The following is a 14,624-nucleotide window of genomic DNA, read 5'->3' on the forward strand; positions in this document are numbered from 1 at the left end:
AAAATCCCCCCGGAATACTCCTGAAAATCCTCCCGGAATTCCCGACAAAATCCCCCGGAATTCCCTGAGAAAATCGCCCCGGAATCCCAGTGAAAATCCCCCCCGGAATCCCCGTGAAAATCCCCCCGGAATCCCCGGGAAAATCCCCCAGGAATCCCCGATAAAATCCCCCTGGAATCCCCTGGATAATCCCCATGGAATCCCTTGGAAAATCCCCCAGGAATCCCCGAGAAAATATGCCCGGAATCCCCTGGAAAATCCCCCTGGAATCGCGGGGAAAATCCCCCCGGATTTCCCGGGAAAAATCCCCCCGGAATCCCCGATAAAATCTCCCCGGAATCCCTGAGAAAATCCCCCCGGAATCCGCGAGAAAATATGCCCAGAATCCCCGAGAAAATCCCCCCGGAATCCCCGGGAATATCCCCCAGGAATCCCCGATAAAATCCCCCCGGAATCCCCCAGAAATTCCCCCCGGAATCCCCGACAAAATCCCCCCGGAATTCCCGACAAAATCCCCCCGGAATCCCCGGAAAATCCCCGCGGAATTCCGGTCCATTTCTGTAGGAGAATAGTTTGTAAGGATAGTGCAGAAGGCACTAGTTGCCAACGAGTTACAGCTGTACTGATTAGCAAGGAGTGGAAACAGCCTTGCCTGCCCAGTGAGGCTGGTTGTTATAAAAGCGTGGGTCAGCTGGCTGCCAGTTTCACTAAGCACAGCTCCAGCTGGAGGTGCAGAGCCTGCTGCAGTGTGGGCTGGAGCCTGCTGGCTGTGCTGCGAGGAGGAAGGGACACGTGGCCGTGCAAGGGATGGACAAGGTGAGAGGATGCTGTGTGTGGGACAGACAGGCTCAGGTGGCTGGGGAAGGGACAGGCTGGGGTTTAGCCAGTCGTACAGAGGAGAGGAGGAGTCGGTGCTGTGTGGAGCTGCCTGTGAGAAAAGGAGTCAGAGTTGCCTCAAAGAAATCTGTGGAGAGAAGGCATGAAAAGTGTGTAATGAAAGACTAATGTTGGTGCCTGTCATGTCTGTCTTGATATAATTGCTACACGTTTTCTCTGAATGCTTGAATTTAGACATAAAATGAAAACTTTATTGTAAGAAAGGAATGCATTTCTCACCAAAGTGGTGTAGGGTGGGGGATCACAACTCACAGATGGCCTGGAAGCGGAACGGCCACAGGGGTTACTGTAACTGGGCCTCCAGTACCAAAGCCCCAGTGGGTTTAAAGGCTAGAGCTGGGCTGGGATTAGCACGGGCTATGCAGCTGGGCTCGTGCACAGGTCTGTCAGCACTCCTACCCGAGGACAGTCCCTCACCTAGGGAGAGGTTCTAGGCCTGGAGATGAGGCTGAGTTTGGGAAGGGTGATGAGGACACGGTTAGGGAGGGATGTAAATGCATATCAAAAGACTTAATTTTGAGGGGTGGCAAGCATTAGCTATAAAACAGTAAGTATTTACAGCTAAAGGCTGGAGGTGGGGGCTGTCTGAGGAGGACAGGACTGTTTAAGGCTGAAGCTGGAAGAGAAACCTTGGTGAAGCTTTTGCGTTAGAAACGGCCTCACCTGCCAAATCAGATTTTTGTCTTCAGGATTGCATGAGTGAGGATGCCACAGCCAAGGAAAAGGTTCAGGTTTGGGAGGCAAAGGCGAGTTAGGCAGGGCTGCAGGGCTGGGGCTTGGCTGTTTCCATACTGCTCAGGGCAGCAAAGGGTAGCTGGCTCACTGGGCCTTGGATCTAGAACTCTTTTTGGAACAAGGTGGAGAGCTGAGGTTCATGCAAGGAAGGGGCCAGGAATTCTTTGTCTGACTGGAAAATGCCAGAGGGGCAGTGTGTGACTCGGATAGGATGATATGTTCGTCTGGCGAGAGTCACAAAAGAATATTTTGGTTTACTGATAACTGGGCAGCTCAGAAGTTACTACTTGACTTAGTTGCTGCTCCCATCTGTTGCACACGTAAACAGAGCAAAGCAGACGAATTCTCTCGGAGCCTGAGGTCTTTGACTGGCCCTCCAAAAATGCTGCCCGCTAAAAAACAGACGTGGGGGAGGAAAGTTGTCAGATACAATAGAGCAAGAAAAGGCCACGGGCTTCAAAGTGCCCTCCAGCAGACCATGGAAGTGACCTGTCTGGAAGTGAAACCAGCAGTCTGCTTCCCCAGCCTCCTGGAAGCCTCTAACAGCTACACAGGCAGTGAGGGGAGAGAACAATTCAACCTAAAAATAATTTTCAGTAGCGTTCTGCACTGCTGTTAAAAATACTGCAACCAGGGAATGTGGTGTGGTGATAGCTATTAGGCCTGTAAGTCTGGTAACTGGGGCTTTTAGCTCAAACATCTCGGTATGGCTACTTTGAGCCTTGTAAAAGCTGCGTTAAGTCCAATTTCTTGGGTAGTTCTACTAGCTCTAGCCTTGCTTTTCATCCCCTCAGTAACAAAGCAACTCCCTCTCGAGAATGTTATTTACTTTCCATATTATGTGCCTACCAATTCCTGGAATTGCAAATGTCTTTGGATACATGCGTAAATTTAAGTTTCAAGAAAGCTGTCAAGCTAAAACAAAGGCTTGCCATAATGCAGAAGAAAATGTTTTATGGAAGAACTGAGAGGTCCCTACCTGGGCATAGAATTTGCTATACTAAGGTGTGTTCCAAACGGATCTGCCATCTAAACAAGCAGAAAAATAGTTGGAATGTAGTGAGTTCAATTTAACTATTGCTAGAAATAGGAATTATTAGCAGAGCTTGGAGCATGATATCACTAGCAGCAGTAAGACGCTTTTAGCTTGCTTCTCATAAATTACTTGTAAAAAGCATTTGTACCTAGTGTGTAGCAATTAATATTTCCCCATTTTCTTCCCCCCCGCCCCCCAGTCTCAGGTACTCCTTTTATTTTACCCTTTTCTGTCTTGTAACATCACCTTCCTTTATTTTATTCTATCTTCTGTTCTCAGAACATCGCAGCATCCTCTGTCAATGTGAAAGCATTTGTTCATCCTGTCTTGGAATGGCTGTCAATGTTGCCCTCTTCTGGATCACTTTTTTTTTTTTTTTTTTTTTTTTAACAATATGTTGCTAAATGTCAGGAAAATTAATCCACAAACACCAGCGGTTTATGTCCAAAAAGGAAACAGAGGAGTCCTTTTTGCTTTATTCGAATAAAGGGAGAGGCCATGGGACATTCCCCTGGGATCTCTCAAATTTTTGGAGGACGCAGCCTCCTTTTTGTCCTATTTTCCTGGCCGCATTTCCCTCTCTCTTTTCCCATTGGCTGAGGTACTTGAGAGGCACAGACTTCCCGGAACGCCTGATACCTGAAATTCCCCTCTAATGTATAACCCTCCCTTTTAATTTTTAATTCTTATAGAATTCATAGTTTCCCCCCGTTGCTTCTTTCATCTTTCGATATCCAATTTCATTTATCAGCAGCCCCGCAGTTTGTTTGTAAAGGCAACTATCTCTTTCCATTCATCAATCAGTGGAATCCATCCCATTGTTTCTTTTATCTCTCAGTGCTAGCCTTATCTACAGGCTGATCCACAGCTCATTTGTAAAGACAAATTCAACATTCCTCTCAGCTAATAAATGAGAAGTTAGCTGAAAAAAGTAAAAACTGGATTTTTTTTCTGGTGTGTGTCGGACAATACAGTGGAGAGAATTTGCGGGAGGATGATCGAGGATATCCTATTATAATATCGTTCTCGGACATTTTACTATTTTAGATCATCAGTTGTATTCTGAAAGAAATCTATTTTAATGATATGTGTACGTTTGCACGAAGTTATAGTTAAATATAGCTTGCGGCTGGGCTCTTTAATGAATAGGGGTATTTTTGGTTTTAATTCAATATTTTATGCTTGTGGTGTGTAGTGTGCTGATTTATTTTTTAATGTTATTTACTACGTGCGCTTTTGTTTTTGAGTGAAGGTAACTTTCTGGATGGTTTTGTATTTGAGGCAGAATGAATTGAAGTAGGTTTTTAAAACTGATTTTTCATATGTACGATGGGGAGTTTAGTAGGGGCAGCTCTGATGGTGGGGGCTTGGTTGTTAATTTTGTCAGACGGCTTTTGTTAGATACAGCTTTTAATTCTGGAAAGTTTTTTTTTCTAATGTCGTGCTTTGAAGGTGGTTTTCGAGGATGTATGGTATAGCTTTATTTTGTTTGTAGATGGTGTATGATAAGGGCTATGGTCTATTTATCTAATGCCATGTTTTTTCATTCAGGTGTTGATAAGGGAGTTCTTGAATGGCGTTTTGTGTTGTTTTTGTTTTTGGTGGGGCGTTGTTTTTAAAGGATACCTTGATAAGGTTTGCCGATGGCGTTCTAGCCTGTAGCATAAGGCATAGGGTAGTTTTTGAATTATTTTGTGGTGGCTTTGATTCTTGCCAGTGTGTAGTGTTTGTTTGAGGTAATGCTGTGTAGCTAATTTCTGTTTTCTTATTAATATTAGAATTGGAGTGTTGTAGTATATGGGCTGTTATTATATCATAGGGGTTCTATTTATTTGGTTGGATTGTTTTCTAGTTATGGATAATTTTTCTCAAAAAACCATTTTCAGAATTTCAGGCGTGACACAAAAGAACACTCAGATTGCTGGAAGGGAAACGTGTGCCCAGATTGTCTCGAAGCAGTGCTGCTGTCGGTTCTCGTTCAGTTGTGTCTTCTGAAAATGAGACTGTTGTATTCATTGCGCTGTGCTAAACACTTGTCATTCTCCCAATGCCAGGAAACAGATGAAGCTTGAAGAAAGAGGAAGGAATTTGGAAGCGTACAAACAAGCTGAGAAGAGGTTCAGAGATCAGGGTGCTCACTGGCAGCAGGGGCTGGGGGTTAGGGCTGAGCAGGAGCAAAGCCGGAGCACATCAACCTCACCTCGTGTTTTCTCGGGGGCTTTATGGCCCTGGCAAGAGAGAGATGTTCACTGATGAGTCCCAGGCCGAGCCGTGAGCACAGCATGTTGTGTTGGAGCTGGGGGTTTTTTTTGAGACGTTCAGCAGCCACACTCTCTAGTCAAGAGTCCTGAGGTTTGTTGCTGCTCCACTTTCATCCTCATATCCAGCTTCCAGCCCTTTTCTTCTCTCTGTCCAGTGTGTCTTTTGTGTTCCTTTCTTGTCCTGTGTGCTCCCCATCCCATTCCCGTTCCCTACGGAGGGGGAGGGTGTGGAGACTGGGGGCTCCGACGTGGTTTGGGGCACCCCAAGGTCCCTGGGAAAGGGAGCCGGGCTGCGCTGGAGGAGCAGGTGAGTCGGGCATGGGGGGGGGGGGGGGGGGTCATGCTGGGTGCCAGAACATTGACAGGGAGGGGTGGGTGTAGAATGCATGAAAAACAGAACCATAAAAAATACCTAAATATAGTCTAAAAGGAATGTTTAAATGCTTTTTATTTGGGTAGAGGCACGGTTTTTATAGCTAATATAAAAATAAAATATAAAGAATAGATTGGTATACATGTAAAATATAATGAAATATAAGTAGCAAATATCTATGAAAAATCGAGTGTATAACAGAAATAATGCAAATATAAGAATATGTATAAATATAAAATAGAGCTATGAGAATGGTAATAAGAATGGGGTAAAACATCAGTGAGAAATGGAAAAAAACCACATGAAAAATGGTGGGAAAATCAGTGAGAAATGGAGAAAAATCAGTGAAAAACGGGGGGGAATCTTTGAAAAATGGGGAAAAAAAAATCCATGAAAAATGGGGGAATAAATCAGTGAGAAACGGGGAAAAGTGGGGGAAAAAATAATTGAGAAATGGGGAAAAAAATCAGTGATATATGGGGAGAAAATCAGTGATTAATGGGCGGAAAAATGCATGAAAAATGGAAGGAAAAATTCAGAGAGAAATGGGGGCAAATATCAGTGATAAATGGGGAAAAAAATCAGTGATTAAGGGGGGAAAAATGCATGGAAAATGGGGGGAAAATTCAGAGAGAAATGGGGGCAAAAATCAGTGAGCAATGGGGGGGGAAATCGGGAAATATCCATGGAAAAATGGGGGGAAAAAATCAGTGAGAAATGGGGGAAACATCATGGTGAAATGGGGAAAAAAAATCCTTGATAAATTGGGGAAACAAATCATTGAGAAATGTGGGAAAAAAATCAGTGAGAAATGGGGAAAATATGGGAAAAAATCCACGAAAATTGCGGGAAAAAATGCATGAAAAATTGGGGAAAAATCAGTAAGAAATGGGGGAAAAATCCATGAAAAATGGCGGGAAAAATCAGATCGGCGATCGATAGCTAATGCGTGCCTATGGATTAGATCGGCGATCGATTGATTGCGCCTGCCGATCGATTATATCGGCGTTCGATTGCTAATGCCTGCCGATCGATTCGATCGGCGATCGATTGATCGCGCCTGCCGATCGATTAGATCGGCGATCGATTGCTAATGCCTGCCGATCGATTAGATCGGCGATCGATTGATCGCGCCTGCCGATCGATTAGTTCGGTGATCGATTGATCGCGCCTGCCGATCGATTAGATCGGTGATCGATTGATCGCGCCTGCCGATCGATTAGATCGGCGATCGATTGCTAATGCCTGCCGATCGATTAGATCGGCGATCGATTGATCGCGCCTGCCGATCGATTGCTAATGCCTGCCGATCGATTAGCTCGGCGATCGATTGCCAATGCCTGCCGATCGATTATATCGGCGATCGATCGTGCCTGCCGATCGATTAGATCGGCGATCGATTGATCGCGCCTGCCGATCGATTATATCGGCGATCGATTGCTAATGCCTGCCGATCGATTAGATCGGCGATCGATTGCCAATGCCTGCCGATCGATTAGATCGGCGATCGATTGATCGTGCCTGCCGATCGATTATATCGGCGATCGATTGCTAATGCCTGGCGATCGATTGCCAATGCCTGCCGATCGATTAGATCGGCGATCGATTGATCGTGCCTGCCGATCGATTAGCTCGGCGATCGATTGCCAATGCCTGCCGATCGATTAGATCGGCGATCGATTGCTAATGCCTGCCGATCGATTAGATCGGCGATCGATTGCCAATGCCTGCCGATCGATTAGATCGGCGATCGATTGATCGTGCCTGCCGATCGATTATATCGGCGATCGATTGCTAATGCCTGGCGATCGATTGCCAATGCCTGCCGATCGATTAGATCGGCGATCGATTGATCGTGCCTGCCGATCGATTAGCTCGGCGATCGATTGCCAATGCCTGCCGATCGATTAGATCGGCGATCGATTGCCAATGCCTGCCGATCGATTAGATCGGCGGTCGATTGCCAATGCCTGCCGATCGATTGCTAATGCACACTATTTGCACACTCCTTGCACACCCTTTGCACTCGTACAGATGCAGGAGGTTTCTCAGTTCTGGTCGGGGTTTTTTGGGGCGTTCATTCAGGGGGATTTCCTCAAGGATTGGGACACTCCTTGATTCCATCCCTTGCCTGTCTCCCAAGCGCCACCCTTTGGGCAGAGCGCGGTACTGCGCGCCTGCCTCTCCCAAGATGGCGGCTCGGGTGTCGCTCCCCGACCTTCTAACTCTGGCTGCAAAAGGAGGGTGGCACAGCAAGGAGCCCGCTCGCTCTAGTGGGATGCCTGCGCACGACGCCGACACCGATCCCACGGGTGCGATTTTCGGCGGCGTTTCCAATCGTGCGGACATCTCCTTCAGCCCGCTTCGGCCCGGGGAAGAGGGGCGGGGCCGCCAGCGATGGTCCCGGCGCAGCCCGGGCAGGCTCGGGGCGGAGCCGGGGCTTGGCGAGGCGGGGCACGGAGGTCCCGGGGACGGGACCGGGCGGGGCCGGGGCGGTGCTTTAGGGGCGGTCCCCAGTGGTCCCGGGCGGCACCGGGGGCGGGGCCGGGTGATCCCGGAGCGGTACCGAGCTGTGCTGGGGACGGTGCTGCAGGGGCGGTGCCGGGCCCGCCTCAGGGTGATTGAATGCCCAGAAATCGCCTCCTCTGCCCCGTGCTCACACTGAGCTGCGGGCTGCAGCGTGCTGTCGGAGCTCCGCACACAGCACGGATTTGGGCTTCCCCTCCTCTCAAACCCTCTCCCCCTTCTTCCTCCTCCTCATCTTCCTCTTTTTCCTCTCCCTCCGCCTCGCCCCCCTCCCCGGGCCCCTGACTCCCCCCGGGATCCCCTCCTCCGGAGGCGGCCCTTCCGAACCGACCCCCCCTCCAAGCCCCGGAGCCCGAGACCATTAAGGTAAGCTTTGGAATTGAAATATCAGGATATTCACTCTATCCCACTGGCCTGAAATTTCAGGATTGTACGATTTTTTCTTGAAGCAGTTACCTTTGCTGCAGGATTGTGTGGTCACCAGTCTCCTTTCCTGTGACTCTTGTTGAAATTTGCTGTCAGATAACCGGCTAGTAACGAAATATTTGACAGAAATCAATGCTGTGAACGGACTTCACTGCAGCAGTTGATGAAAGAGCAAAGAAAATGTCTGTCGTGTTTACGCACCCCCCCGAGGCTGAATGAATTCTGATACTGTAATAAATCAGTGCAGTTGGTGCCTGCAAAGGTCTTGACATTGATCAAGAAGATATTGCTTTGGATTTTTACTTTTTATCAGCGTTTCTTTAATCTGTACTTCAGCACTCTAGCCTTTCATAAGTCTTCTCCGGTTTCCTCTGGCCCTGCAGAGTAGTCCTCTCTGTTATTGTCTGATCCCAGCTTTGATGCAAGGAGTACTTTTTGTCTTGAAAATTAGCATCCCCCTCTGCATATTTAAATTAGTTATTTGACTTTTGAGAAAAAGCTGGTCAGCTCGAAGTCCACCAGACACCAGAGACTGCTGTTTTTAGCACCTTATTCAAAGAGGACATCCTTTAGTTACCTAAGTAGGGGTAGAGATTTACCCCTAGGAATAAGGAATAAATGCAAGCAGACTGTCCTGCCAAGAAAAAAATCCAGTTACAGTGACTGAATTCGGGTTTAGTGGCCCTTGATCCTTGCAAGGGATTAAAGGCAGGTTCACTTGGTCTCCCAGCAATGAATGTCTCAACCGAAAGCTGCTCAAAATGTGCCGTTTTTCTGATGGTTTTGGATTCTTTTGCCAGGTGGGAACATGGACTGCTTGACTTGTTCCTGTGTCCACTTTCCACTTCAGTCCTTTGCATTTTCTCTGAAGGGAAAGCAGGAACAGGGAAGTTGGGGCAGTTCCGTCAGCAGAAAGGCTGCTAAGAATAGATGGTAAGGACTTACTTTTCTGCACAGTGCCATGTAACTGAAGGCTCGTTTTTGGATTTCACATTCTGTTCCTGCCTGGTTTTGTGAGAGCTGCAGGTGCATTTCTGTTTCCAGACCCTGCCAAAAATAGTCGCTTATATTATAATGAATCCTTTTTCCTTCATGTTTTCTTGCTTTAAAAGAATTACCCTGTCAGATTGATGTGAGCAGCAGTTGTTTTTAGAGCTGCTGGTGTTGTACACGGAGTAACTGTAGAACAAATGAGTTGTGATGGCTTCCTTGTATTTGATGTGTGGAGAAGAGCAAAGGCACAGATTCATCCTGTGTAATTGCAGTCGTCCAACGTAGGTGCCAGGGTCGGGAAGCTGGGCAAGGTTTCCTCTCTTGCTGGGCCTTAGGGGGAGGGAGCTGAACCCTGGTGTCACTCGGATTCCTTCCTCTTCTCCCTCCTCCTTTCTTGCTTGTAGAGCTGGAGCTCGGGGTCACCGAGTTTGGGTGCTCGCAGTCAGGGCCTGAATTTGGAGAGCAGGAAAGCGGGGGGAAGTTTCTAGGCACGTCAAAGCCTGTCTCTAGGGTGTGGGACTTGTTGGTCTTCCTCACCACCCCCAGCAACTTGCACTTCTCTCTGGACCTTGCTGTGGTCACAGCCCACTGCTCATTTATGTGACTGTTCATCCCTCTGCCTGATTGCTTTAAGTCCAAGTAGCCTGATTCAGGTTTAATTTAGCAATGATTTTCCTCTGTTTCATCGGTAGTTTTCTAAAACTCCCCTACAGGCTATTTTGAAGGTGCTTTTTTCTTTTTTTTTTAACTGCCTGTGATGATAGAAAGCTGTACGGCCCTCTGAAAGCAGTATAACCTGCTTTCCAAAAATTACAGAAGTAGGATTTTTATTGTCCACTATGCAGCTGAAGTCCCCCTAGTGAGCCTCTTGAACTGAGGGTGAGGAGAGCGGCAGATACGCCTCCTCATCAACCTGCTCTTCTTTTCGTTCCTAAAAGAAGGAAGCATGAAGGTAACTATAGAAAAAGATCTGCATCCCTCGGGGTTTTGTATTTTAGGTGTTTTGAGGTTTATTTACACACCTTCTCCTTTGTTTCCTGGACAGGTTTTACGTGACAGTGGAGCGTTTGAGTACACGTGGAAGGAGCTTTCAATTCGGTTGGAGCACTTGGATAATACAAAAGAAGACCAGAAGGAAGCAGTGATTCAGTTTTTGGAAAAGGTAACGGTGTTCAAATCAGCTGGATAAAAAAATGCAAAGAATAGTGTTAGTGGAAACTGGAGGTCTTGTTGCTATTGTTGAGAAACCTGTCAAAGACCAGCGAATGAATTCTGAGAAAAGCCTTGTTTGGGATTCTTTATACGGAGGTGGCATCCTTCTTGTGTTCAGTGGGAGGGCAGCCAAATGATTTGTAGGAAAATGAAATCCAAAAAGATCAGCTGTTATTACAGCATTGTCGGTGTAAGGGTAGAGTGGTGTAGGTGTGGGTAGCTTTGATCTCCTCTTTAGGTGCCAACATTATCAGAGCTCAGTAGATGGTGGTCCTTTACAAGGAAAGGTGACACTTGCTGTTTACTCTTCAGGATGTTGAATGCCCAGTGCTTTGCCTCCACTGTGGTCTGCCCAGGTACTCGGTGTGTGGTCGCAATCTAGGTGCCAAGTTGTGGTGGGTTTTTGTTTTTCCATCAGTGTGGCCTGTAGAGCAGGAACTGTAGACAGAATCCTGCAGAAGTGCTATGGAAGTTGTCCTCATAAAAGCTGCCCAGCTTTCAGCACGTGGTCGTTCTCAGTACCGTGTGGTTCCCCTGCACTTGCCAGCCAGCAGGTGCACTTACCTTTCTCCCCACCTTTGCTGACAGATCCTGCTGAAGCTGGTGGCCAACCCCTGTCCCTACACTGACAAGGCAGCAGACCTGGTTCAGGCAGCCAGCACGCTCCAGGTGGCTCTGTTTAAACAGGACTCTGATAACATCAGCATCCCCGTCTCTCACATTGATGGTATGTGGTAACCTGTCAACATCCCAACTCCATGACTTGGGGATACACTTTCTAGCCCTAATCAGCAAACTGGGGATGGATAACTCTGGCAATCCTGTTAAGTAAGGGCCCTCCAGGATTCAGCTCTCCACGTGTTCTTGGTATCAGAAGTCGAAGTGGAATTGCCAAGTTGCCGCTTTACCTCTGAAAGTAATTTCTGCCGTGGTTGTGCCACTTGAACGGTATTTGAAATCTCTCTTCATGCTCTTGCAGCGGCGTTTTTGAACTCAAATGGAAATCTAGCCCTTCTGCCTGGGACTGTTGACAGAGTCATGGAATCCCAGAGTGGTTTGGCCGGCAAGGCTCCTTAAATCTCATCCAGTTCCAGCCCTGCCATGAACAGGGACACCTTTCAGTAGCCCGGGCTGCTCCAAGCCCCAGTGTCCAGCCTGGCTTTGGACACATCCAGGGATCCAGGAGCAGCCACAGCTGCTCCGTGCTGGACAGCAGCATTGAAAGGCAGAGTGAAGGTTCAGCTGTAATTTAGGGGTTGCACTTAACGTTGTATTGTGTGACAAATGTGGCTTTCATACTTTTTTTTAATTTTTTTTTTTTTTATTAAAAAGAATTAAAAAGATGCCTTGTATTCCTGGAGTGTTGCATTCTACGTCTGTTGTTTTTCCTGTTAGTCTGGATTCTTGCTTTGATGTTTTTCTTCACTTATTAGATGTCCTGGATATGGTGGATGTCCTGATCGAGGACAGTGATGGCTTTGATGAAGAAGTTGGGTTCTCTTTAAATGAAGACGTGATCATTTCCCTTCAGTGCTGTTGTCCCTGCTGCATTAGAAGCCAGGAATGAACAAGTCCACGTGGGCCTGGATGCTGATCCCTCTTGCCTGGTCCATGACAGCATGTGACAGGTGAGATTTCCAGGTGTCTGATTTAGCAGGAAACTGGTTTGTTCCTTCTTGTGAGGAGGCTCATTGGCTTTGCATGGGCAAAGCCACTCCACGTTTTCCATCTAGGAACAGAGCTGGGGAGCTGTTTGAAAACAGAGTCCCAGAGGTAAACAGCTTGGCTCGGTATTTCTGTGTGGAAATAGAAGAATATCTGTGTCTTCTGATTTTTCTCTCGTCTTTCTTCCACAGGTGTTTTTGTATTCCTGACTTGGGTTTCCATCGGGGACACGTGGCTTGGAGCTCAGGAGCCGGATCTGTTCCTTGCCCACGGCAGATTGGTCTGCACTAGTGCAGGTGACGAATTACAGGATGGCTTGGGAACTCGGAAACAAGGAGAAGCAAGTCTTATGTGTCTTTGCAAAAAGATTTGGCTACCACAGGGCATTAATTCAGGGAGTTAAGACTTCATCTTTAACGTTCTGTGCTCTGCCAGCATCACTGCGAGCCCTGAAAGCCTCCTGAGCTGTTCTCATACAGACCTATCTTGTTTGGTCAAAAAAAAATCTTAGTTTAGTTTCGTCCAAGAAATGTTACTACTCTGTGCGAGCTCATGGGGAAGCTTTTATTTGGCATCTCTCAGTGGGACATTGAAAGTCCAACTTCCCATTTCTTGAACAGTCTGAGAGGCAGTATTACTTTCTATCATTTTTATCACAGGCATTTTAAACTTTTTGAGGAACCGGCAGGACTGTTTGTGCGGAGGCGTGCGGTTCACAGCCATCCTCTGTCCAACGTAGGATGGGAAAAAAAGGCTGGAGAGCTTCCTACAAGGGGCTGTAAGTGCAAATGACCAGGAGCCCGGGGTTTAGTCATGATGATTTAGTATTTCTTTAAAGACTCTGATTGATTTCATGATGCCAAAACCAGTATGAATAGAAGACTGAAGTCAGGAATCACGATGGTCTCCTTGGGTTTAAAAAGCTTTAATGGTGTTTCAAGACATTTGTATGAGACCTGGTTTGTTTTTTCTTACCCTTTTATTCAATCAAAAAAAAAAAAAAAAAAAAAAAGCCTTGATCCATCACTGCTGCTGTGATGTGTGACAAATGCCTGTCCTCCCTCCACGTGGAACAGGTGAGAGGTGGAACTGAAGCCCAAAGAGTTTTCTGCCCACTGATAATACGTGAGTCATATTGGGAATTCTCTGCAGAATGGCAACAGTTGTTCTTGAATTTGGCCATGAGGGGAGTGGAACATGGCAGCCCGGGTCTGAGAAGGTGCAGTGCCAGAAGGAGAAGCTTTGAAATGTTAAATCAGGATTGATTCAGGTGACTCGCGACCGCGTGCTGTGCCCAGGTCCCTGGTAGAAATACTGTGCAGGGAAAAGCCAGAGCTGCCTGTGCTATGAGCTGAATTTTTTATTGGGGGGGTGGGGTGTGAAATAAGAATGAGGTGCAAATGAGGGAATTGCTTGTGTGTGTGAATATTCTTGTCCTAAAGGAGCGCTGCCCGGTGCTCCTCCCTTGCTGTGCCCCTCTCCTGGTGAGCCTCTGTCCTGCTGGCCGTGCCTCTCTGTCTCCGTGCCTGTGCTGCTCCTTGCCCGTCTTTGCCCGCCCCGCACGGGCTGTGCTCGCTTCCTCTCTGGCTCCTGGGTTCCCTCTTTGTCATGGTACCCCTCAGTCCTTGCTGTGTGTTTGGCACTCTCTGTCTTTTCTCCGTCCTTCTCTGTGCCTCTGTGGTGCTCCCTGTGCCGTTGTTTCCCGTGGGATCCTTGTGTCCCGGTCACTGTCTGTCCTAGGGTGATGTTATGGTGTTTCTATCTCCAATCATGTGTCCTGATTATGTTTGGTATTATGTCCTGTGCTTCCAGGACTGACTCTGAGAGTGAAGCTTTGTTTTGTCTTGTTATCAGCCGGCTCACCTCCCCCATGGTCTATGTTTAGGAGAGGTTTTAGCTCGGTTTGCTTGCTTGCCTGCTTGCTCGCTTCTGCCTCTTTTTCTTTCCTTCGCTTTGCCCTTGCTTTTTTCTTATTAGTTAGTTCAGCTAGGCAGTCCAACTTTTTCCCTGGACTGTTTTCTCTTCCACCCCGTCCCCTCCCTCTCCTGGATACCATCTGAACCTGTTCCGGACGGGGACCTGGGAAACCCCAAGAAACACCGGGAGTCTACACTCTGTCACCTGCAGCAGCCATTCCCAAGCGCCAGAGACTGATAACTGGGCGACCACTCGCCAGAGAGATTGAACTCGTCATCCCTTCAGAACGGTGAAAGAGTTTTTTGTCAGCTGGTGTTGTCTTTTTTCCCTGTGCTGGGGAGTGTCTTGCTTGTTAAATAAAGAGGTTTTTTTCTCCCACTCTTCTCCGAGGAAATTCTTCCCGAACCCGGTGGGGTGGGGGGGGAGGAGTCGTGGGGTTTGCTGTCTGGGGGCTCCTTCTGGAGGTTTTCCCCCAAATTTGCCCAAAACCAGGACACTGTCCCTGTTCATTTTTAATCCCTCCCTCTTGTGCTGCCCATCCAGCATGCCAGGGGTTTCTTTTCGTTTTTTGGTTATTTTTCGT

General features: G+C 47.5%; 1 protein-coding gene across 10 annotated transcripts; it reads left to right on the top strand.

Annotated features, from left to right (window-relative positions):
* Positions 1–7,817: 7,817 nt before the first annotated feature.
* LOC148224579 (nucleolar pre-ribosomal-associated protein 1-like) lies at positions 7,818–14,419 on the top strand. Of its 10 annotated transcripts, none has more exons than XM_088162723.1 (6): positions 7,854–10,409; positions 11,048–11,186; positions 11,893–12,087; positions 12,316–12,420; positions 12,784–12,902; positions 13,201–14,419. In XM_088162723.1, exons 1-3 carry the CDS (start codon positions 10,194–10,196, stop codon positions 12,024–12,026), a joined length of 489 nt encoding a protein of 162 aa, XP_088018849.1. In that variant the 5' UTR covers positions 7,854–10,193; the 3' UTR covers positions 12,027–12,087; positions 12,316–12,420; positions 12,784–12,902; positions 13,201–14,419. The 10 variants fall into 10 exon arrangements, 7 of the variants coding, with proteins under 7 accessions (XP_088018849.1, XP_088018851.1, XP_088018848.1 ...); XM_088162725.1 differs by lacking the exons at positions 12,784–12,902; positions 13,201–14,419 and having other exon boundaries at positions 7,854–8,194; positions 10,093–10,199; positions 10,293–10,409; positions 12,316–12,777; XR_015802799.1 differs by lacking the exons at positions 12,784–12,902; positions 13,201–14,419 and having other exon boundaries at positions 7,818–8,194; positions 10,293–10,409; positions 12,316–12,777.
* The last annotated feature ends 205 nt before the right edge of the window (positions 14,420–14,624 follow it).

This window comes from Sturnus vulgaris, chromosome 3 (assembly GCF_052056855.1).
Source record: "Sturnus vulgaris isolate bStuVul1 chromosome 3, bStuVul1.hap1, whole genome shotgun sequence".
Classification (NCBI taxonomy): domain Eukaryota; kingdom Metazoa; phylum Chordata; class Aves; order Passeriformes; family Sturnidae; genus Sturnus; species Sturnus vulgaris.

What these genes read in the sequence shown, in the direction of transcription:
- LOC148224579 (XM_088162722.1), top strand. Translation starts at nt 10,194, where the DNA reads ATGAAGGTAACTATAGAAAAAGATCTGCATCCCTCGGGGTTTTGTATT. An exon ending in TGATTCAGTTTTTGGAAAAG is followed by an intron (nt 10,410 to 11,047) that starts GTAACGGTGTTC and finishes CTTTGCTGACAG; the next exon opens with ATCCTGCTGAAGCTGGTGGC. An exon ending in CCCCGTCTCTCACATTGATG is followed by an intron (nt 11,187 to 11,892) that starts GTATGTGGTAAC and finishes TTCACTTATTAG; the next exon opens with ATGTCCTGGATATGGTGGAT.